Here is a 24,063-nt window from a genome sequence, read left to right as displayed (position 1 = left end):
CTGATGGTGACACCTAAAGACCAAAATTAGGAATTACATTGTCTAAGTTATTTTTTACTTGTAAATTTTTAAAAACTATTTGCAAATAAATGATTATAATTTCATTTTAAAATAAATTTTAGCCTCTTACTTTGAAAAAAATCCATCTACTCACTGCTGTGTCCCACAGTTTGCCTACTACAAAGTGAGCAGTTCCAGAATGGGAAACAGACTTGTTTTTGCCATGTTACTGATCGTATTATTTAACCTCTGAGAACCTATATTTTATCTTCTATAAAGTGAAAGAAATAATAGTAACAACGATTTGTTTTTGCAACAAATAAATGATCTATAATCTCCAGGAAAGCATCTGACCATGCCTGGTATAAAAAGCAGGTTAGCAACTTGTCTGTTGTTACTAATATTCAGTCTTAGAGATATTCCCTTGGAGGGTCACTCAGTTTGTTGGGAGTAAAGGTGGATTTCATTTTTACAGTGTGTGTGTAATTTAGGTTCAGATGTTCTTTTGTAAGAATAAAACGGGGATAAAGTAGCTATCAAGGCTGAAATTATTGCAGCCGTTGTCAGCACTTGAACTCAGGCAAATACAAGCCATGAACTTCTTTCTGTCCTTGGCAGCTGTCTTCTAAGTTTGAAGTTTTTTTTATCATCTTCATTTATAGATCTATTAATATATTTATTCTAATATTAGCATTAGTTTTATTTAACTTATATATTGAAATTTCTCACTGTATTTTGTTAAAAGAAAACAGGTTTCCATGCAAAAGACAACAGCTAAAAAATAACCATTTTACAGATTTTTTTTCTTGACAGCTCTACTGCCTGCTAGGCTTTGAACTCATTTCAGCTTTTGAGGTTTTTTTCTCCTCACCATGCACTCCTCCCTTCCATTGTGCTTTTTAGTCAGTCCTATGACTATATGATGTGCTTTGTTTACATCAGAATCTTTATTTTATACCCTAGATGGCCTGGAGTTTTGACAGGTAGCCCAGGCTAGACTTGGACTTGTCTCATTGCCTCTACTTCCTGCCTGCTGGTATTGCAAGTGTGTGGCACCTTGCTAGCGTCCCAGGAAAACCCTTGATATATCTCTGTTAAGAAAAAAGAAATCACAAATTTGGTAATAAAATTGCCATAGGGAGGAAAAATCATTAGCTGGGGCTGGAGAGACTCAGTGATTAAGAGCACTGACTGCTCCTCCAGAGGACTCAGGTTCAACTCCCAGCACCCATATGGCAGCTCACAACTGTCTGTAACTGCAGTTCCTGGGACCCTCACATAGATATATATGCAGACATATATGGAGGCACATAAAATAAGTAAATAAATCTTTTAAAAAACCCTTATCCTATAAATCTTTTGAAATTTTAAAAGCTTTGTTGAAACTTCCTTAAGGTGGCTAATCTCTTCCTCTGGGCTGTCTGCTTACTTGGGTGTTGACTGTATCCCATCATCACCGTTTATACGGTTATTTCCAGGAGAGATGGGATGGCTCAGAGGTTAGGAGCATTGACTGTTCTAACAGAGGTCCTCAGTTCAATTCCCAGCTACCACATGGTAGCTCACAACCATCTGTAATGAGATCTGTTGCTCTCTTCTGAACTGCAGGTATACATGCAGACAGAATACTCTATAATTAAGATTTATTTATTTATTATGTATACAACATTACATGTATGCTTGCATGCCAGAAGAGGGCACCAGATCTCATTATAGATGGCTGTGAGCCACCATGTGGTTGCTGGGAATTGAACTCAGGACCTCTGGAAGAGCAGTCAGTGCTCTTAACCTCTGAGCCCTCTCTCCAACCCCCATAAATAAATCCTTAAAAAAAAACCCATACAATTGTTTCCAGAGATTGAAGAGATGATTTGTTTTGTTTTGAGATAGTATCCCTGGCTGGCTTAGAACTCACTCTGTAGACCAGGCTGGCCTCAAAACTCACAAAGATCTACTTGTCTCTGCCTCGTGAATATTAAGATTAAAGGCATATTCCACCATGCCAGTCTGAACAAATAATTTGTGAAGCTTTTTTTTCTTTTTTTAAGAGAATAAACTGGCAATTGCAAGATGTTTATTTTATTAGAGTATCATCCTATGTAATGGTGTTTGATTGAATATGAAAAACCGAGCGTGTATTCATTATTCTCTTTATTTTACAGAACAGAGGACAACACAGCAAGGCCAGGTATATTTCTTACATACTCAGACTGGTGTGAGCACATGGCATGATCCACGAGTGCCTAGGTAAGAACATGTCTTAAACATTCTTGGTTTGGTTTTGTTTTTGTTTTTTTCAGGCTGTGTCTTACTATGTAGCTCTGGACTTGCTATATAGGCCACACTGGCCTCAGATTCACAGAGATCCATCCACTTTTCTCTGTGCCCCAAGTGTTGGGATTAAAGGTATGAGCTACTATGCTTGGCTCTTAAGTTCTCTTCATATAAGCCATAACTATCCATTTCACCCAGGGTTTCTTGATTTAAAAAAATCTAATTTCTAAGGACAGTTTATGTAAAAGTTTGGCTTTTCCTGGTAGTGTTTCAGCTCAGTATTAAGTAGATAGTCTAGATACTGTCTATAGTCTCACCCCAGCTCCCTGCTAGTCTCAAACTCCTTTCCCTTGAGCAGTGTGCCACCGCCCGGCTATTTTTTAAAGCTTTCTAACTTAACTTTTTGTTAATTCTCCATTTGGGCATAAAAAAAGTCATTTGTGGGTTTTTACTCTTTTAATTAGTACTTTAAAGCTTGCCCACGTTTCACTGTAGAATTATACATTCTAAGTAAAAGTCTATAAAATCAAATTTTACATTGCATCAGTAGTAGAATTACTTGTCCTTGTTTCCCCCTTCTAAAAGTTTGACTGCAGTTATGGGGTTCAAATCCAGGGCTTGTACATGCAAAACAAGTTCTCTTCCATTTGCTGTTACTTCCTGCTATTCTTAGGTCATTTTTATCCTACATAGTTTATAATTGTTTTTTAATTTTTATTTATCTTATTTTTTTTTTTGTTCTTGTGTTTTGGTTTTGGTTTTGTTTTTGCCTGCATGTGTGCATACCTAGTGTCCATGGAGACCAGAAGAAGGCATTGGGTCCCCTAGAACTGGAATTACAGATGCACCATGTAGGTGCTGGGAACGAAGTTCAGGTCCAGTGGGAGAGCAGCCAGTGCTCAAAACCACTAAGCCATCTCTCTAGCCCTTGTTTAAGTCTCCCTTCCTCCCTCCCTCCCTCCCTCCCTCCGTCCCTCCCTCCCTCCCTCCCTCCGTCCCTCCCTCTCTCCCTCTCTCTCTTAATATGTTTTGTCTTTATGTATATCTGTGTAATGTTGTCAGATCCTTTGAAACTGTAGTTTCAAACTGTGAGATACCATGTGGGTTCTGGGAATTGAACCCAGGCCCTCTAAAAAGCAGACAGTGCTCTTAACTGCTGAGCCATCTCTCATTTTTCCAGCTTATTTCTTTTCTTTTCCTTTTTTTTTTTTTTTTTGAGACAGGGTTTCTTTGTGGCTATCCTGGAACTCACAGCCTCTTACCTCCCTAGTGCAGGGATTAAAGCAGTATGCCACCACCACCCAGCTTGCTTAAACATCTTAAACAACACACCCTAATTATTTTCTTTGTGGTCTCTTGTACTTAGAGATCCAAGATCCAATTCTGTGGCTGCTATCTATCACAGTGGTGCTCGCTTCTAAAGTCTCTATTGATCTCAGGCTGTGTGGTTGTTATTTGAATTTGGTATGGTTTTTGTTTGCTTGTTTTTGAGGTGGGATTTTACTGTATAGCCCTGGCTGGCCTAGAACACAGAGATTTCACCTGTTTCTGCTAGGATTAAAAGGGTGTGTGTGTGTGTGTGTGTGTGTGTGAGAGAGAGAGAGAGAGAGAGAGAGAGAGAGAGAGAGAGAGAGAGAGAGAGAGCTGTTTCTGCTGGGATTAAAGGTATGGAGTGGGGGTTAAAGATGATACGATTGGTGTATAGCCTAGGCTTGGCTTGCACTCGGCACTCTTCCTATTTCCTTAGCCTTTGAATGCTAGGATTGCTTTTGTATGCCACCATGCCTGATGTAAAAGCAGAAGTCACAATCACTGTTTGAAGAAATCTGTGAGAGTTGGAAATGACCTCAGCAGATACTGTACATCTTCACATGGCAGCCACCAATACCTCGAGCACTCTGGGATGGTCTCTCTGTAGAAGATGTTGATCTAGCAGGGCAGAGGATGAAAATTTGCAATTTTGTTGCTAGTTTCTGAACAGTCAGAAGGGAGCTAGGAACTTCCATACCTTTGTGCACACCCCCACCAGCCACCTCAGGGTGTTCAGCTGTATTGCTCTTTACAGTCCTGTACATCCTTATGGTGTGTGATGTGCTAACAGTGGTCCTCATCTTTTAAAAGTACTTGAGTTTTTCTTTGTTTCAGCAGTAAGTCTAAAAGCATTTTTCTTAAGTGTCTTTACCAGGTTTTTCTTCATGAAGTTTATAGACTTCAAAATTCAAAACAATGTAGTTATCTTACTAAAAAAAATATACTATGATTATTTCCAGCATCAGGATTTCAGTAATGTTTCCAGTTTTGCTTTGTTGGAGAGCATACAGTCACTCATGGCATGCATATTTGTTTGCACCAACTTTATGATAAATAAAGAAAATAGTGAAGAGAAATTTCTTAATACCAATTGATGCTTGTAAAACAATACTTTATGTCAAACAAATATTGAAGTATAGTTTATGTTGGCAAGTACTGTGATTGCTCTGTTTGAATTCAAAATGTGTATTACATTAAAGCCTAGGAACTTACTAAAATGCAGACTGTGATAAGTTCTGGGCCATTTAGGGACTGGGTGTTGAATGTGCAAGTTTGGGAAACCATTGGGAATTAAAGATTCCAGCTGAACGTCTCAGGTTTCTGAAACAATACATTTTCACAGACTTCATGGAATTGCTGTGTGTCACATACACTTGCTTGGCTCAGCAGGCCCAGCAATGAGGTATTTCTATTGTATATTTGTTTTGCAGGGATCTTAGCAACATCAATTGTGAAGAGCTCGGTCCTTTGCCTCCTGGATGGGAGATCCGCAATACCGCAACAGGCAGAGTTTATTTCGTTGACCATAACAACAGAACAACACAATTCACAGACCCTCGACTCTCTGCTAACTTACATTTAGTTTTAAAGTAAGTTTTGATTCATGTGTCATTCAGTACATATGGAAATATTAGTCTAAATAAGAGGACATACCTGTGCTTTTGTAATAAATGTGAAAGAGTATCTACTCCTTTAAATTTATAATGTTGATTTATTTTTATGATGCATTCTCAAGGAATAACCCAGGCTGACCTTGTATTAGTTGGTGTAGCCTGGCAGGAGCATATGTGTCTCACTGTCATGAAAAGTCTTAAGCTCTTAAAACATTTTAAATGCCATATACCATAGTCTTTGAAAGGTTTGAAGAATGCCTATCCATCTGAAATACATATCTGTCCATCCAGAAAATCTAACATGACTACAAGCTTGACTATTCCTATATTTCTTAATTATACATTACATCTTAAAATGAACTACACAATCACAATACCTTAATCAAGAGCAGAAATATATAATAACAAAGTTAACCTTAAATTTGTATCGATAAACCAAGATCCATACAAATGCATACTATTCATATCTATATCATATCCCCCTTTAAATGTAAACAAACATTTATAGACAATATTTGGGAATATGGGCATAGATTCTACAAACTGCTTCCTGCTGTCTATTGAGTGAAGTATTTTCTTTGTGGGGATGTTCATAGCAACCTTTCAGGGTGTCTTGTTCCATCAAACCATATTGGTCTGGAAGCAATCCACAGGTTCTCATCTGTGAAAACAAAAGAACCTCTTTTCCAAAGTAACATATCCTTAGACCCAAACTTGGAAGTCATGATACCTTTATAATATACATGTGGTTTAGCTTAGCAGCCCATTCAATGAAATGTCTCTCTGTACTTAGCTCATTCACAATCAAAAAATTCAAAGGTAATACAATAATATACATAATTCAGACTGTGAATTTTCCATCTTTACGTGGCTTAATCTTTGTTTACTTCTTTCAATCTTTGGCTGTCTATACTCTGTCTCTTTAAAGACTTTACTTCTTTTTATAACTATATTTTTCTTGTCTATCCCATGCCTATGTACATTTATCCAACACTGTGACCCATTTACAGGTCTTTTTTATCTGGATTTGTCTTTATTGCATATCTGTAATTCTTTACTGTCCAGGAGCGGTTTTTAAAATGCTAAATGCCTCTTAAAACTTAAACTGCGCCATTACTAGGGTTTATATAGTACTTCCTGCTTGCCCAGTCTAAAATTTAAGCTGTGCCGTTACTATGATATATATGGTATGCCTGCTTGCTCTGCACAGTCTAGCATGGCAGAGCTGTTTATGCCTCTGAGCTGCCCCACTTCCAGGCACACAGCCGGTCCAAGTTGCTGTCAAGCAGGCCACAGCACACTGCCCACAAACCCCATCCAGATGCTCAGTCTCCCGAAAGAGCCAGAGGTCATGCTGGCTCATGGCAGCATGGTCCAGAAAGACAGCATTTTAAAATGGCAGCACGTTTTTTTTTTTTTCTGCTGCTGCTGCTAAGTCGGGAAAACCTCTCTTAAAGGAGCTATAGCATGCTGTCAGCAAACAGCAAGAAGCTGTGTTAAGCTCTGTAATTTTTTTTTTAAATCTAGAATTCCTTTTCAAGCCCTCTCAGGTTTTACGTGTATTTAGTTGGCCACGTGGGTGCCAATTTGTAGCAGCAGGCCACTTGGCTGCTTGTTCATTTCCTGGCTGTCCAGACCCCTAAAATAATCACATAGGAACTGCATTAATTAAATCACTTCTTGGCCCACTGGCTCTGTCTTCTTATTGGCTAACTCTTACATCTTAATTTAGCCCATCTCCATTAATCTGTGTATCACTACATGGCAGTGGCTTACCGGCTAAAGTTCCAGCATCCGTCTCTGATGGTGGCTTCATGGCTTCTCTCTCTGCCTTCCCATTCCCAGCATTCAGTCCAGTTTTCCCCTGCCTACCTAAGTTCTGCCCTATCAACAGGCCAAGGCGGTTTCTTTATTCATTAATGGTAATCACAGCACACAGAGGGAACTCCCACATCAGCCTTGAACTCATGGAGAACTGCCTGCCTCTGCTTCCTGAGTGCTGAGATCAAAGGCATATGTCACCACAACAGGCCTATGATGATATTAAATTATGTTTTTTGCGATAATTTGTTTGGAGATAAATTTTATCTTTGTTGCTCAGGCCTCCTGAATTGGTTTTATAATCTAGGTTAGCTTTGAACTTTTTATCCTCTTCCCTCAGTTTTCTGAGGACTGGGCATCTTTAATTTTCATTTTCCTAGCTATTCATGTGTTAAGAAGCTTATTCTTTATGTGTGTGTTATTTTGAGACAGGGCATCCTTGTGTTGCCCAGGCTGGTCCTGTACTCTGTGGCCTTAGCAGTCCTTGAAGTTAGGATCCTGTGCCTTAGCCTCTTGAGTAGCTAGCCTACATTACCAGGCCTGACTAAATACATTGTTACCTTATTCAATAGCTCTGCCATGGTGGGTTTGTTTCCAGACAGGGTTTTATATACCCAAGCCTGACCTTGAACTACTATCTATGGTAGAGAGAATGACCTGACTTCTAGTATGGAGGTACCATGCCTGCCTTATAATGTAGTTTTTCTAACTTTGTATAATTTCTTTAAGCTCATACAGTCAGAGAGATTGTGTGTGTGTGTGTGTGTATGGCAAAAAAAAAAATTGTTCTTGGAGCAAATGTTTTGGCTGTCAGTCAAATAATAAAATGAAGTTAGTTTAACTATTAGTCTAAATTTTAGGGACCTATTATGTATGGATTTTATATATATATATTAACACATTAACAAATGTTTGTAGATTGCTTTGATTTTAAGGGCTTTTTTAAAATTTTTGCTCTTCCTGTTTCAACATTTTAGGAAGTGAGGAAAAAATTCAGATTCTTATACAAATCATTGAGAGGGTAATATGCAAGCCAGAAAATAATAGAGTGGGCAAGTTACAATTTAGAGCTGAATTTTGAATTTAAACCAAGAAGAGCCTGAATTAGTTTTTTGAGAGGAAGCAATGGGAGAAGTTGCCTGTTAGAAGTCTGCAGTAGGCTTGTGTGTGTAACATGCTCATGAGGGCAGCCTATACTGACTAGTGTGGGTCCCTCAACGTCCTCATTTCTCTCCTTCAGAATCCCTCCTGAGATACAGTGGTGACTCCCTTTAAAGAGATGTTTTTAATGTTATGAAGTTAAATAGTTCCTGTATATGAGACCTTAGCATATTATATATATATGTATATATATGAGACATTATGTATATGTAATGTCAGGATATGACATTGTTAAATATATTATCAATGTAATATATTAATACAGTATATATTAAAATATAAACATCATTGAATAAATATATGAATATATAATTAATGTAATGATATAATATATACACTCCTAAATGTGTATATATTATAAATAATCTCATTCTGGATATTATAAAACTATTGCAAATATTGTCATTAGGGCTCAGTAAATCACCTAGCCAAGGACAAATATCCTTCTTAGAAACCCTATTTAAAAACTTGCTTGAAAAGCATACTTTTTACAATTTAATAAACAACAAGTAACTGTGTCAATCATAGTGGTTAAAATAACTAACATTGACTCTGCTTGTTGTGCCCTGAGCACTGGGTAAGCATTCCTCCTGCTGTCTACATTCAGTCTGTCTTCATGGGTAAGGACAGTGGAGCCTCAGACAGTGTCACAGCTTGCCCAAAGTACATAAAAAGTGCTGAAGCTGAGATCTGAATTCAGCCTGATGTGGAAGGTCTTTCCCCTTCCTTTTCTTGTTTTCATCCTTTACACTATTCCTGTTGGTTTTTTTTTTTAATTTAATTTATTATGTATACAACGTTTTGCCTGCATGTAAGTCTGCAGGCCAGAAGAGGGCACCAGATCTCATTATAGATGGTTGTGAGCCACCATGTGGTTACTGGAAATTGAACTCAGGACCTTTGGAAGAGCAGCCAGTGCTCTTAACAACCTCTGAGCCATCTCTCCAGCCCTATTCCTGTTGTTTTGAATGGTATCACAGAAATTCTACCTTAAAAACTAAAGGAAGCTTTTAAAAATCAACTATGAACAAAGACTACAACTTGAATCCGTTCTGTTTATCAGGCTTACATATTTCAAGAAAATAATGTGTGTGATAAGGTCTCTGGACGTTGTCAGAGACCTTACAGTGAGCAGATTGGCATCCCCACTGTCCTCTGACCAGTGTAGACATCATCCCTTATATAATGGCTCCTACACCCTAATATATAGCTGAGGAGACAGGCTACTTTACTGTTTGTTCTGTATTTTAGACTGGAACAGTTGTAGGAAGAAGGATCTCCATCAAGCTGTCAGTTCAGATTTCTGTTTCATTTGTCCAGAAAAACGGTCTCTAGATGACAAACAGTGCTTGGCACCCACCTGAATTTTAAATGGAATGATGGGACAATGTGGAGGAAACTGTGCCTGAACAATTGGTCTTAGCATCTGCATAAGGTTTCATGAATAGAACCTCAGTAACCAATTTTATTGGACTGATGATATGCCCCAATAAGGCTTAGGAAATGATAAATTTCTTTTACATTCTGAGTATGATTTAAATCTAGAATTGGAATCTTAATGTTCTCAAGCATTTTAATAATACTTCTGCTTGGGGCTGGAGATATGTCTCAGTGGTTAAGAGCACTGACTGCTCTTCCAGAGGCCCCAGGTTCAATTCCCAGCACCCACATGGCAGCTCACAACTGTCTGAAGATCTAGTTCCAGGGGACCTGACACCTTCACACCAATGCACATAAAATAAAGTTAAATAGAAAAAATTAAAAATAATAATAATACTTCTGCTTATTTCCAGTCGTCAGAACCAGTTGAAAGACCAACAACAGCAGCAAGTGGTGTCATTATGTCCCGATGACACTGAGTGTCTGACAGTGCCAAGGTACAAACGAGACTTGGTTCAGAAACTAAAAATCTTGCGACAAGAACTTTCCCAACAACAACCTCAGGCCGGCCACTGCCGTATTGAGGTTTCTAGGGAGGAGATTTTTGAGGTAAATATATAAGCCTTAATTTCAACTAGAAGAAAATTAAATTTAGTGTTTTACTTGTTTTCTCTTTGTTTTGAAACAGTTTCACTGTATAGCTCTAAGTAGCCAGGAACTCTTCATGTTGACTAGTATGTTCTCAAACACCTACCTGCCTCTGCCTCCCAAATACTGGGATTAAAGTCATGTACCATCATGCCAGGACTTTGTCTCACTCTTTCTAAGGAGACATTTTTTGAGATTTATATTTGATTTGAAGTTAAAGTATTCTCATTAATTTTTCCTTCCTTATTTATTTGTTTGTTTGTTTGTTTATTTTTGAGATAGTTTCTCTATGTAGCCCTAGTTGTCCTGGAACTCTCTGTAGACCAGACTGGCCTCACACTCACAGAGATCTGTCTCCTTATGAATTTTTGTCTCTCAGAGCAGTTCTGGCCTTGTTTATAGTTGTCATTTGTATTTCAAAATGATGGAAAGAGCGTCCCACCTGGAAAACAGTAAATAGTAGGTGATGCTTTTGCACTAAAAGTGTCCAGAAGCTCCAGGTTCTTGGGAAGCAGATCTTCAGAGGCTCTGCAAGTGAACTCTGGAGCTGGAATCACAGTCATGGCCAAGGTTGGAGTCTTGGAGCTTGTCGAGGAGGCAAGACTTGAGACAAAAAGTAGATCCTGTCACAATGCTGGGCTTTGTGGTCAAAACCGAAAAGATTGGGGGCTGGAGAAACAGGTTAGCAGTTAAGAGCACTTGTTCTTCTAGAGGACCTGAGCTCAGTTTCCAGCACCTCTATCAGATGGCTCACAACTGCCAGTAACTCAAGATTCAGGGAATATAATGGCCTCAACCATACGTGCACATGAATAAAAATTAAAATATGGTTATGTCATACCCATACATGAATAAAAATAAAAATAAATCTTAAAAAATCAAGTCCCTAGCCAGAGATTCTCTATTCTCCCTATCCATCAGTGTTGAAATTAACTTCTTTCTGGGGTATCCTTCATGGTTAAGGTAAAGATTAAGGCAGTTTAGAAACAGACTTGTACTGACTGGTGGAACAGGTTCAAGAAGGCATTTGTTGGCAAATGGAGAGTATAATGGTGACATTGATTTTAGTGCTAAGTATAACAGTAAGAGTAGCCACTGCCATTCAAACACTCATCATTTTAGATAATCTCCATTGTCTTGGTACACAGAGGCTACCAAAGGAGCTTGATAATAAAATTCATACCGTCCCAAGCAAGGTAACAGACCTTTAGTGTAGAGGCACTGACATTGTCTTAGCACTTGTGTCCAGGAAACCATTGATGGCCAGTATTGGCAGTGGCCACCCTAGTCAGCTTTACCAGGGCCATCTTTGATACCATCTCCCAAGACCTGCAGCTATCTCAGACCTCTAGAAAGAGATGTGCTCACCCAGTCTTCCTATCAGGAATGCACAAATGATCTTATAAAACTCAGAGTAGGGTCTCTGTACAGAAGACCCAGGATCCAGCTGTTGGCTACTATAAAGGAATTTTATATAAGAAAAATAAATTAGGTCTATTAAAAAAAAAGATGAAGGCATGTGCCTCCATACCTAACTATATAACCCTGCACTCAGGGTTAGAGGAGATGAATCTCTGCAAGACCAAGGCCAACATTGTCTATAGTGTTCAAGGCCAGCCTGGGCTTTGTGAGAGTCTGTCTTGATCCTGTCCTCCAATAAAATGAAACTGTCCGTGTAATTAATATACTAATTATTTTATTGATGTTCTTTTAGAACTGTGCTTTATATTTAGTTTCTATGGTGCCTCTGACTTAAACTTAGATCAACCAAATTTATAAATCAGATTTTACATGAGTTAAATTAGTTTTGTAATTTGGAGAAAAAGAACTCAAAATTAGAGGCTAAAACACCTGATGATAATATGTTAAAATTGTTTCTCAGGAATCATACAGACAAGTCATGAAAATGAGACCAAAAGATCTCTGGAAACGATTAATGATAAAATTTCGTGGAGAAGAAGGACTTGACTATGGAGGGGTTGCCAGGTAAAGTCTTGGCAGTAAATGATATACGGATTTTTTTTTAAGTTAATCTGTGTGTTTTGCCTATGTGTATAAATGTACCAAGTGCATGCAGTGCCCACCAAGGACAGAAAAGGCTATTGGATTCCTGGGAATTGAAGTTACAACTATTTCAAGCCAGTGTAACACAACCCAGGTCCTCTCCAGGAGCAGGCAGTGCTCTTAACTGCTGAACATCTGTCCAGCCCCTGTGTGAATCTTTATACTAAACAAAATTAAGATGTGCCTATTATAACTTTGTCATGAATATTTAAGTATAAAACTCAATAGTGTTTGCAATACAGATGAAATCCACAATGAGGTTATGGTGTCAGAAGAGTAGTTAATACTCTCAGGATCATGGAAGCCCTGCGGGACTCTGTGTAGGACTGGCAGCCTCTGTTTGTATGTCTCTCATCTTCAGCACATCTTATTTCCTCTGCCTTACACTGTCAGTTCTAAACTGAATGCTGATTCCCTTGACATGTTCTTTTGTTTGTTTTACTTTGCTATATTTGTGTTGCAAGCAGCGAGCCACTTGTTGGTTCCCGGATGCCCTGCTAGCTTAGACCCAAAATAATCACACAGAAACTATATTAATTAAAACACTGCTTGGCCCATTAGCTCTAACTTCTTACTGGTTAACTCTTACATCTTAATTTAACCCATTTCTATTAATCTGTGTGTCTCCACATGACAGTGGCATGTCTGACTCTGGCTGTGGCTCCATGGTGTCTCCCTGACTCCACCTTCCTCCTACCATGCTATAGGCCAAGGCTGTTTCTTTATTTATAAAGCAACACATAGACAGAAGGACCTCCCGCACAATATTTGTTTACTCATATACATGTATATCTCACAGTGGTCCTTAGAATATTTTAATAGAGAAGTATTATATGCTGTTTCTAATATATTCATAATCATACATTGAGTCCAACTCATTGGTTGTTTGTACATTAAATCAGCTTATTTCTGATGTATGCTGTCAAAATTTTTCCAGGTGTTGATGGGCGTAGTCGATCAGTAAGCTAGAATTAACCAGGCCAGCTCAAAAACAAAAAATATAATTTAATAATTGGAAACTGGGAAAACTCACATGACCAGGGTAAAAGTTCCGATGTCCAAAACACCTCGTGAAGAGAGAGAGTGCACCTGGATTCCCAGGTTTTTCTTCCCTGGCCCCAGGCGGCCACACCCTAGCCAAATGTGATTGGCTGAGCTTCCCCATCATCTCCCCCTTTTGTCTAAATAAGATCAAACCAAACCCAATACAGCTGTATACAATAGGAACAGTTACCAAATATAAAATTACAAGCAACCAATATTAAGCAAGAAACAAATAACAAAAGTTTTACTAAGCATTTTATTTTAAGGAGTCTAAATAATGTATTGAAATTAAGTTTAGCTAAATCATGAGGAGGGTAACTACAATTATCTAATCTTTAACTCCATCAAAGATCTGAGAAGGGAAGTAATATTAGTTGAGCAACCAGGAAGTACTAACAAGAAACTTCCAAAATGTTTAACAAATGACAGAGACAACTGACTACCTGGGTAATTACCCAAAGTCTCATTTGCAGTGTTGAGGCAACCAAGTTTGGCTAAGATCTAACGTAACCATTTTCAAAGCAAGAAACTTTTCAGAACTATCTTACCCTGTCTTAGCAGGATATGACAATCTCCTGTCCAGTATTATGCTCTAATGCCTTTATTGAGGATTCTAAGGTATGAAGTCTGTTCATTAGAGATAATATCTCATCCTTGGACATAATCCTTATGGCACGCATAGTACCTTCTTGGATGGACATTCTATCAATCAATCATACCCTTTTGACAAAGTCCAATTAATACATTTAGTAGTTTGAATCCTCTCAAATAATGTTTCAGCAGCTACAGTCATAGACTGGATTTTATGAGCCAAATCAGCCGTTTCCTCCTCCAGAACAGCAAATCTCTCCTTAAATGAATTAATATTAGACTGTACCTTTTCAAAATTTAGCCAGGTTGACCAAGTCATATTAGACAAAAGATCTAGTCTCCTCCTTGAAAACTCCAATCTCTTTCTTGAGGAGGTTGGTGTCAGTCTAAATTGTTTTTGAAATTACCTCAACCGACTGAAACTTATCATCCAAGACGGCCGTGTCCTTCCTTAAATTTTCAACCTCTTTTCTAAGAATCCTGGATTCTGTCTGTAAAGACTGCATCATTTTCCTATTGTCAAACCATATTGTGAAAAAACTGCCGAATACGAGAAAAAAGGTAAGCCCAAGAAATAGCCAAGCAATGGAGAGATCATAAGAATCTTGTAAAACCTCACCCGTAGTGTAAGTGAAAAAGCTCTGAAAGCCGTGAATGGTTAAATCGTCCAACATTTTCCTCTTTTTTTTTAATCAAAATAAATCTTACCTGTAGGTGTAATAACTGTTACCTGCCAGAAGGTGGTGGGGTTTACTTGAATCCACGTTTTTTCTTCTCTGGCCCCAGGTGGCCACACCCTAGCCAAATGTGATTGGCTGAGCTTTCCCATCAAGGTGTGACATTTACTTTATATAAATAAATGTAATGGAACAATAGCCCTGAGCTGAAATACTGTGTGGACTGTCTTGGTTCTACTGTTGTAAGTCCAACTTAAGCAAATTGTGTTTTCACCAAGTCCTGTAATTGTTAGTGCCTTACTAGTACCTGTTGTGTTTATCGGCCTTTTATCTAAAAATTAACATTTTCTTTATAGTTTTTTCATAACCATTATGTTTTTGTAGGATTTTAATATTTTTGTCTGTTTAGGTTATTTTTCTTAAAAAATTTTAACTAAACTATAGTTGCATCGCTTCCCTCCTCTTCACTCTAGCCCTTCTCTTACCCCCTCAAACTGATAGACTCTTTTTCCATATTCCACAATCTATCTCCAGTACAACAGAGAAGGAAGAGATGTGGTATGGGGCACCCCCACAGAATGACCTGTGTGTCTACCTATACGTTTGGGGGTCTCTGGGTTTATCTCATGGTTTACTTTAGACTTGATACAATAGAGGATGTAATAGGCATTGACATCTCTTTACTAGAACAGTACCACAAAACACTCCACAGTCCAAAAAGTAAGAATAAATTCATGCTGTATGATTTTTTTCTTTTTATTTTTTTCTTTGTTTTGTTTTGTTTTTTTGTTTTGTTTTGTTTTGTTTTGTTTTGTTTTGAGACACAGTCTCTGTGTAGCCCTGACCGTCCTAGAATTCACCGGGTAGACCAGGCTGGCCTTGAACTCAGGGATCTGCCTGCCTATTGTTTTATGTATCCTTATGAAACTAGTATATATCTGCCCTGATAGAAGTAGATTTCTAGATGAAGTAGATGTTTTGAATGAAAACACATTCTTCCTTTTATTTATCACGGGCTATAAATTTTATTTAGCTTTTAAAGTGATAATTATAGGGCTACAGCATCTCATGAGCAGCTAAACTGCTATACTCACTGATGCTAAAGTATAATAAAATTGCTCCAAATTATGAACAATAACTGTATAATAATAAGTTTATTTGGTCTTTAAACATTTATTTTTTGTTGTGATTTAATAGAACCACAGCTAGTATTGTGTTTTCTTTTAACTTAAAAGAATTGTGGAAACTGGACAGAATGGAGCAAGGTCCTTGATCCCAGCACTCAGGAGGCAGAAGCGGGTGAATCTCTGTGAGTTTAGGCCAGCCTGGTTAGAGTCCAGTAGGTTAAAACATTCCCCATGCAATCTGAGGCCAGTCCCCAAACCGCATAAAAGTGGAAGGAGAAAACCGACTCCTCAGGGTTGTCCTTGGATGTCCCCATGTCACATGTGCTCACACATGTCATGCAAACCCATAACAGTAACTTTAAAAATTGAGAAATGACACTAGGGTGAGTAATGGCATAGCTCAACTAACAGATTCCTTTATCTTTTCCCCTAGGGAATGGTTGTATCTCCTGTCGCATGAAATGTTGAATCCTTACTATGGTCTCTTCCAGTATTCTAGAGATGATATCTACACGTTGCAGATCAATCCTGATTCTGCAGTTAATCCGGTAAGAACTGGGATCACAGCAGTGTGAATGTGCTGGGACCCTCTGCTCTCATCTTTAAATGTCACTTGCCTGATCCTGGCCACACCCTCTGGTTCAGCAGTTCCTCTTCTTGAAAACTGTCCCAGACACTTGGGTATCTACTAATGGTTATCCCCCAATGGACACAGAATAGTTTTCCATACAGAAGACTGATTAAATTATGACATAAAATAAAATAAGTGGTTCTTCTTTATCTGGGTCTAGTTGTGTGTGTCTGGTGGCGTATCATGTCACTTAGAAGATAGAGGCTAGACTGAACTGCATAGTAAGACCAAGTAAAGATGGGATGGGAAGTCCTTTTGTACATGTGTTGCTTTTATTGGTTAATGAATAAAGGAGCTGCTTTCGGGCAATGGCTTAACAGAATATAGCCAGGCTGGAAGAGATATAGAGAGAGAAAATGTGGAGTCAGTGAGGTGCCATGGAGCCACCAGAGGAAGCCTTGTGGTAAGATATAAAAACAGAAATGGGTTAATTTAAGATTAAGAGTTAGAGATATGCTTAAGGTATTGTCCAAGTAGTGTTGTAATTAATACAGTTTCTGTGTGACTGTTTTGGTTCTGGGAAGCTGGGAATGAACAAGTGGCCTCCAGCTACAGGAAGGAACCAAAGGACATAGCTGATGAACTTAGAAAGACATGGAGTCTCCGGGTGTGTAGGTTCCTACCTGAGATTCGAGTTCTTTCCAGACCAAAGCAAGAGATGACACAAGTTCTAGGCTAGCCTGGCCCTTACACACAGCTATAGGGTAGCTTCGACTGTTGTAGGAAACCTTTTCTGTAAAAAAAAAGAAAAAGCTCCAAAAGATGTAGAATAATATTCTTGTTATATAAGTTACTATCTTTGTGATTGTGAGCAAGTTCATTGCCTTAAACCTTAATTATTTTTATTGTTAAATATTAATAAAAAGATTTTGCACCTTAGAAAAAGGTTGTAAGACTTACTTGAGACCCTATATATTAAGCATTTAATTATGCTTTTTTAATCCTGTAATACATTATTATTAAATACTTAAAAGTTAAGTGCTGGAGCTGTTGTTCAGGGGTAGTAAGCTTGACTAGCTTTTATAAGACCCTAGGTTTATCTCCAGAACCAGCTTCCCCTCCAAAAGTTAGTAGTTACTTCTAGTTTTCTGCTTTCTAATTAAATCTGTTAAGTTTTCACACAGGGGCACAGGGACATACTGTGAAATTAAGGAGCATGAGATTAAGATGATGTGTGATAAAGACATGTGTTCATTTTATGTTAAGTGATATTAAGTGAAAGGTTATATAATAATGTGATACAGCTTTGGTAGATATATAAGAAAAAAGCCTTAAAAGGTCTATGTCATAAAACTGATAATCATTTACTCTGGGTGTTAAATTATGGGTAACTTTTAATGTTCTTGTTGCTTATGTTTATTTAAATATTTTAAAGAAAGCATGTGTTTATTTAAAAATAAATATTTTAAGATAAAACATGTTTTAAGATGAGATTAAAAATTACTTTAAATGAAAGAAATTACTAAATGAAAAAGCAAAAGACTTTAAAAATACAGCTGTCCAATCAACCAAACAGTATGGCAAAAGAACAGTTGTGTCTATATGTGGTGGTGTTGGCTCATCAGGCAATTCTTTATTAAAGAGACTTGGAGGTGAAGCTGCTTCCTGGGCAGCTCACTACAGCCCATCTGATTATCAGTTGACCTTTGCTGGGTGCTTCCCAGGAATGGACACAGACTCCTGGGTCTCATCACCTTGATGTCCTCCTCATAGGTACTCCTGCTGCATACTGTTCTTATCCTTGTATGTCCAAGTGTGGACTAGTCCTACAGGGACTAATTACTTTGTGTTTAAACAGTAGCTGACAGACTGATCGAGGTGTGACACCAGATCCATTTCTTAGATCCAGTGTCCTGAAGTTCAGTATCTGGCTAGTCAAGGAAGCAAGGGTGTTAGGATTAAAAGCTTTATTCCTTGACAAGATACTCAGAGAAAAGTATGTGCAAGTAGCTTTGCACAGGTTGTAAAGGAATCATTTTTTTAAAGGGCCTTTGCCTTGAGAGAGAGAGATTGGCGTGGTGGCCCATATCTATAATCCCAGCACTGGCGAAAATAAGGCCCTGATCCTAAATTCAGGGCCAGCCTGAGCTACAAGTGAGGCCCTGTCTCTGAAACAAACAACCAAGAAAGGAGGGAGAGGGAAGGAGATGAAGAAAGGAAAAATGTTGCTTAAATATTTACTTTTTATTAAGACAATTTCCTGGGTAGTTTCTAACTTGAGTATTTATATCATGTCCTTTTTTTTCCATTTCAGGAACATTTATCTTATTTCCACTTTGTTGGACGAATAATGGGAATGGCTGTGTTCCATGGACATTATATTGATGGTGGCTTCACATTGCCTTTTTATAAACAGTTGCTTGGGAAGTCAATTACTTTAGACGACATGGAGTTAGTTGATCCAGACCTTCATAATAGTTTGGTGTGGATACTGTACGTATTGAATCTTACATCTGTCTAGCATAGCTAGAATCTGAACCTTTCAAAAGATACAAGCTAGGGGCTGGAGAGAGGCTCAGTGGTTGACAGCACTAACTGCTCTTGCAGAGGACCCAGGTTCACGTCCCAGGACTCTTCATGAGGCAGCTCACAACTGACAAGTCTGGTTTCAGGGATCCAATGCCCTCTTGAGCCTTCACTGCCACCTGCACCCACACAGTCTACATAAAGTCATATAAGCACATACAGAAACTACTGAGATGGCTCAGCAGTAAAGAGCAGAATGTCCAGGGAACCTTTTTGAGCACTTGCACACACACATAGACACATATCTCCAATTAATAGTGAAAGTAAATCTTAAAAATACAAGCTATGTTTGATAGTTCTTCCTTATCAAGCCTGCACGTAGGAGGCTGAAGAGAATCCTGGAGTCAAGGCCAGCCTCCAAAACATATTGGCATGCTATCTCAAAAGCAAAAGCTGGAGAGGTGGGTCAGTGGCTAGTAGCATCTGCTCTTCAGAGGACCTAGGTTAGATTCCCATCAACTATATGGTGGCTCACAACCACCTGTAACTTCATTTCAGGTGATCCATAGCCTTTTCCTGGTTTCATCAAGTACTGGGCACATACATGGTGCATGGACATACATATAGACATAATACCCATACATGTAAGATGATAATAATAATACACTTTTAAAAACAAACAGTAAAACCAAAAGAAACACTACAAAACTAATATACTTTTTTAAATTTGAAATATGCATAGAAAATGCTAACTTTATGACTTGTGGTTTGTGGTTTATAATAGAACCAGTCATACCTCCTAGCCCCCATCCCTCTTCTCCTACACATCTCAGATTTTTGAAAGTTAGGGAGACTAGTGCCTTGTGACTACTAGGCAAGGACATTACCACTAAGATATCTCCAGAGCATGTTGTTACTTACAAAGGTTTTTAAGATATTTCTTATTTTATGTGTATGGATATTTTACCAGTGTACATGTCTGTGCATGTTTTTTTTTTCTTATCCAGTGAAAATGATATCACAGGTGTTCTGGACCATACCTTCTGTGTTGAACATAATGCATATGGCGAAATTATTCAGCATGAACTCAAACCAAATGGCAAAAGTATCCCTGTTACTGAAGAAAATAAAAAAGAATATGTCAGGTAAACACTTGAATTAAAAAAAAATATTAGTACATCAATATAGGAAAACATCTAAGTGTTTAGGAAATATTGCTTACTATTGCAACAGACTTCCGTGGAACTTAATAACCTAAAAAACCCACTCTTGCCAGGCAAACCCACTCTTGCCAGGCATGGTGGCACAGCCAGTTGGTGGTAGCATACACCTTTAATTCCAGCACTTGGGAGGCAGAGTCAGGTGGATCTCTGAGTTTGAGGCCAGCCTGGTCTACAGAGTGAGTTTCAGGACAGCCAGGGGTCTACACAGAGAAAATCCATCTCGAGAAACAAACAAAAAGCCCACCCTTGACTAGTTCCATTATTTCTGGCGTGGTAGTTGGGTAGAGAACAGTGTGTATGGTGTACTGCTGCTTCATAAGCCATCGGCTGGGGCTCAGAGACCAAGGTGTGGGCTTCAACTAGGATGGTTCAGATGACTGGCTTTACCTGAGCTCACTGGTCTCCTATGTGCTATCAAAGGCTGCTCCCTTCTTTGGTCTTTCTCTCAGTAAGAGAGGCTTCTTTCTTATGGGGTGTTGACATTCCAAAATGCAAAAGAAGCTGCTAGGCTTCCCCTCTACCCCTTTTAGGGACAGGGTCTCATGTAGCCCATACTGGCCTTTAACTTACTGTGTAGCTGAGAATGACCCTGAATTCCTGATTCTCTTACCTCTACCTCCCAAATCTTGGAATAGCAGGTGTGTGCCACCATGCTTGACTTGTGCCTGTTTTGTTTGTTTGATTTTGTTTGGATATGAGTGGGTTTTTTTTGCATGTATGGTTTATGTAACATGTACATGCCTGGTACCCATGGAGGTCTAATTAGGACATCAGATTCCCTGGTACTAGAATTCATAGATGGTTGTGAGTTGTCATGTAGGTGCTGGGAATCAAATCCATGTCTGCTGGAACAGTAGCCAGTGCACTTAACTGCTGCGCCATCTCTCATTTCCATTCTGTGAAGGTCTGTGCATACTTTTGGCTAACTTGATTTCTGCTGCATACTTCTGATTGAAGTGAAACACTGGGCATCCCAGGCTCCACCAAGCAACTCCATTCTGTAAGAGAGTGTTAGACTTGCACCTAAGTATGAATATGGATGTTTAGTTAAACTGTAGAAATGTTCTCGAGCTGGGTATGTTGGTACATACCTGTGAGCTCAGGAGGCAAGAGAACATATGCGGAGGGCGGAGGGCAGTTTTGTGAAGTCAACTCTCTTTCTTTAGCTGTCCTATAACCAGCCTGTGAGACCCAATAATACCCATATTTATACATCATGCAAATCATATTAAAACATATATTATTAGTTGAGACCCTTTCTCAAAAAATAAAATCTAAAAGGTAGAAGGAAAGTTTCACAGAAGATAATAGTATTCATGCAGGCTGCCCTCTTCCACAATTTCACAGCCCCTGGGGAGCAGTGAGCATTGATTGCTCTAGCAACACCTGCTCTGGCTTTTGCTAGTTCACTCCCTGCCTCCTTTCCTGCTCTCTTGTATAAACGGACAGAGCTCATAAATGACCCTGCCCTGGGAATGGTCAGTGTAAATTGATTGGACTCTCTGTTCTTGTTGACGTGTGTCGTATAAATTAAGAAAGAAATATTGGGGCTGGAGAGACAGCTTAGTGCTTAAGAGCACTTGCTGCTCTTCCAGGGAACCTGGGTTCAATTTCCAGCACCCACATGGTGGCTCACAACTGCCTGTAATTCCAGGGGACTTGATACCCTTGTACAGACATATATGCAGGCAAAATCCAATGAATGTGATTTAAAAAAAAAAAGCATTAAAAACTTTTTTAAATGACTTATTAACATTATTATAATGAAATAATTTTGGTGGTAGGGGTTGAACTTCAGACCCTGAGTTCTAGTGGACTTTCTGTTTACTAGAAAGTTCTCTGATTTGAAGAGTTTTTTAGTCAGTCAGCAGTTCTGGGGGCTGAATGCAAGGCCTCCTACATGTCAGGAAGACTCTGTCACTGAGCTGTATACCCTCCTCTATATTCTTTTAAATTTAAGACATCTCACTGAGTGTCCAATCTGGCTTGAACTCACTTTATAGCCCAGGCTGGTCTTAAATTTTCGATCCCCTCTGAGCCTTCCTAGTTACTGGGATTACAAATCTGTTACAATATGGCCTGGTTTGAAGAGACCCTCATTGATGCTGCTAGCTAATGGTGGAAGGGTACCACTTTTTAAGTATGTTGAATTATCTCCACACTTAGGATCCATTTGTCCCTATTAGTCTTAAACTTTTTTAGACATTAGACTAAATTTTTTTGTTTTATTTTGCTTTTCTTCTGAACTGGAGATTGAACCCAGGGTCTTGTGCCTATGAGCAGGACTCTGCAGCGTGCCTATGTCTCAGCTCTGTTGGACTAAAATTGTGATGATAGCTGCTTTAAAGTGTTGCTGAAATAGATACTTATGATAATTACCAAATCTGAATGTATGCAGTCACATGATGCCCCTGCCCAATGTTTACAGGCTTTATGTAAACTGGAGATTTCTCCGAGGCATAGAAGCTCAGTTCCTGGCACTGCAGAAGGGATTTAATGAAGTCATTCCACAGCATCTGCTGAAGACATTTGATGAGAAGGAGCTGGAGGTCAGTGGGTTACTACTCTGATACAATGTGGTGCACTGAGGAAGTCTGGGAACTCTCTTGCTGGCTTTAGTGGTGCTTTCTAATGCTTTCAGAGTTTCATGCTTCAACAGCCTGAGAATTCTTGCAGGAAAATATTTTGGCCTTTAGAATTTCTGTGGGTAGCAAGCAGTCTTTCTTATTTATGTGTATGTGAATAGGGAGGGGGGAGGATGGGGTGTGTGTATGCACATTGGTTCAGGTAGCCTCAGAGACCAGAGAAATCAGATCTTTTGGAACTGGAATACAGGTGATTGTTAGTGCCTGACATTTGTGCTAGGAACCAGACTTAACTCTTCTGCAGGTGCAGTAAGTTCTCCAAGCCTGAACCATTTCTCTAGTCCCTTGTTGTTGAGAAGCATTCTTTTTTTTAAATATTTATTTATTTATTATGTATACAATATTCTGTCTGTGTGTATGCCCGCAGGCCAGAAGAGGGCACCAGACCAGGTTGTGAGCCACCATGTGGTTGCTGGGAATTGAACTCAGGACCTTTGGAAGAGGTCTTAACCTCTGAGCCATCTCTCCAGCCCCCTTGAGAAACATTCTTAATTTATATTTTCCTTTTCCTTCTTTGTAGCTAAAGTGGATCTAAATACATAGATGAGGATGACCTTTTGGGTTTTGTTTTGGTTTTTTTTTTTGTTGTTGTTGTTGTTTTGAGACAGGGTTTCTCTGTCTAGCTTTGGAGCCTGTTCTGGAATTTGCTCTGTAGACCAGGCTGGCCTCGAACTCAGAGATCCGCCTGCCTCTGCCTCCTGAGTGCTGAGATTAAAGTGATGATGACATTTAACTTCTATCCTTCCGCTTCCTTCTGAATGCTGGGATTGAGTCCAGGGATTCATGTACTTCCCTAGCTAAGCTACTTGTCATCCCTGGCCTCTCTTTTCATGTCACATAAATATTCTTCCCAATTAGAATTCTTCCCATGGTTCATCTATGGAGGTCAGAGGGCAGTTTTGTGAAGTCAGTTCTCTCTTTGCATCTTTATGTGGTTCTGTAAGAGTGTTTACCCACTGATTTTTCTTGCTGTGTGGCCTTCTTCCCAATTTTTGTCATTTCTTGATTTAATTGGCTTATTTAAGTATAATTCCATTACTTTTTCTCTTAACATTTGAATAAAATACTCAATTCAGCTGGATTTGTGCTCACTTTGCTAGAAAGCATTTAAAAGAAATGAAATAGGATAAATTATGCAGTATTAAGCCATCCCTAGACCTTTTCAAACACCCATAGAAAAACAAGTAATTAGCTCTGTCTTGGGGCTGGAGAGATGGCTCAGCGGTTAAGAGCACTGACTGTTCTTCCAGAGAACCTGAGTTCAATTCCCAGCAACCACATGGTGGATCACTACCATCTATAATGAGATCTGGTGCCCTCTTCTGGGGTGTAGGTACACATGCAGGCAGAACAGTGTACGTAATAAATAAGTAAATCTTAAAAAAAA

At 38.9% G+C, this 24,063-nt stretch overlaps 1 protein-coding gene across 1 annotated transcript in view; it reads left to right on the top strand.

Annotated features, from left to right (window-relative positions):
• Smurf2 (SMAD specific E3 ubiquitin protein ligase 2) overlaps nucleotides 1–24,063 on the top strand; it is a 95,411-nt gene that overhangs the window by 66,861 nt on the left and 4,487 nt on the right. The window contains exons 9-16 of the mRNA XM_050164257.1: nucleotides 2,163–2,247; nucleotides 5,016–5,174; nucleotides 9,974–10,169; nucleotides 12,091–12,194; nucleotides 16,145–16,259; nucleotides 18,597–18,775; nucleotides 19,816–19,953; nucleotides 22,460–22,580. Coding sequence (XP_050020214.1) covers nucleotides 2,163–2,247; nucleotides 5,016–5,174; nucleotides 9,974–10,169; nucleotides 12,091–12,194; nucleotides 16,145–16,259; nucleotides 18,597–18,775; nucleotides 19,816–19,953; nucleotides 22,460–22,580 — 1,097 coding nt within the window. The remainder of the gene's footprint in view (nucleotides 1–2,162; nucleotides 2,248–5,015; nucleotides 5,175–9,973; nucleotides 10,170–12,090; nucleotides 12,195–16,144; nucleotides 16,260–18,596; nucleotides 18,776–19,815; nucleotides 19,954–22,459; nucleotides 22,581–24,063) is intronic.

Source organism: Alexandromys fortis, unplaced genomic scaffold (genome assembly GCF_014885135.2).
Source record: "Alexandromys fortis isolate MF-2015 unplaced genomic scaffold, M_Fortis_MF-2015_v1.1 scaffold_156, whole genome shotgun sequence".
NCBI lineage: Eukaryota > Metazoa > Chordata > Mammalia > Rodentia > Cricetidae > Alexandromys > Alexandromys fortis.
The sequence above is the reverse complement of the archived record's forward strand: the minus strand, read 5'-3'. Positions and strand labels throughout refer to the sequence as shown.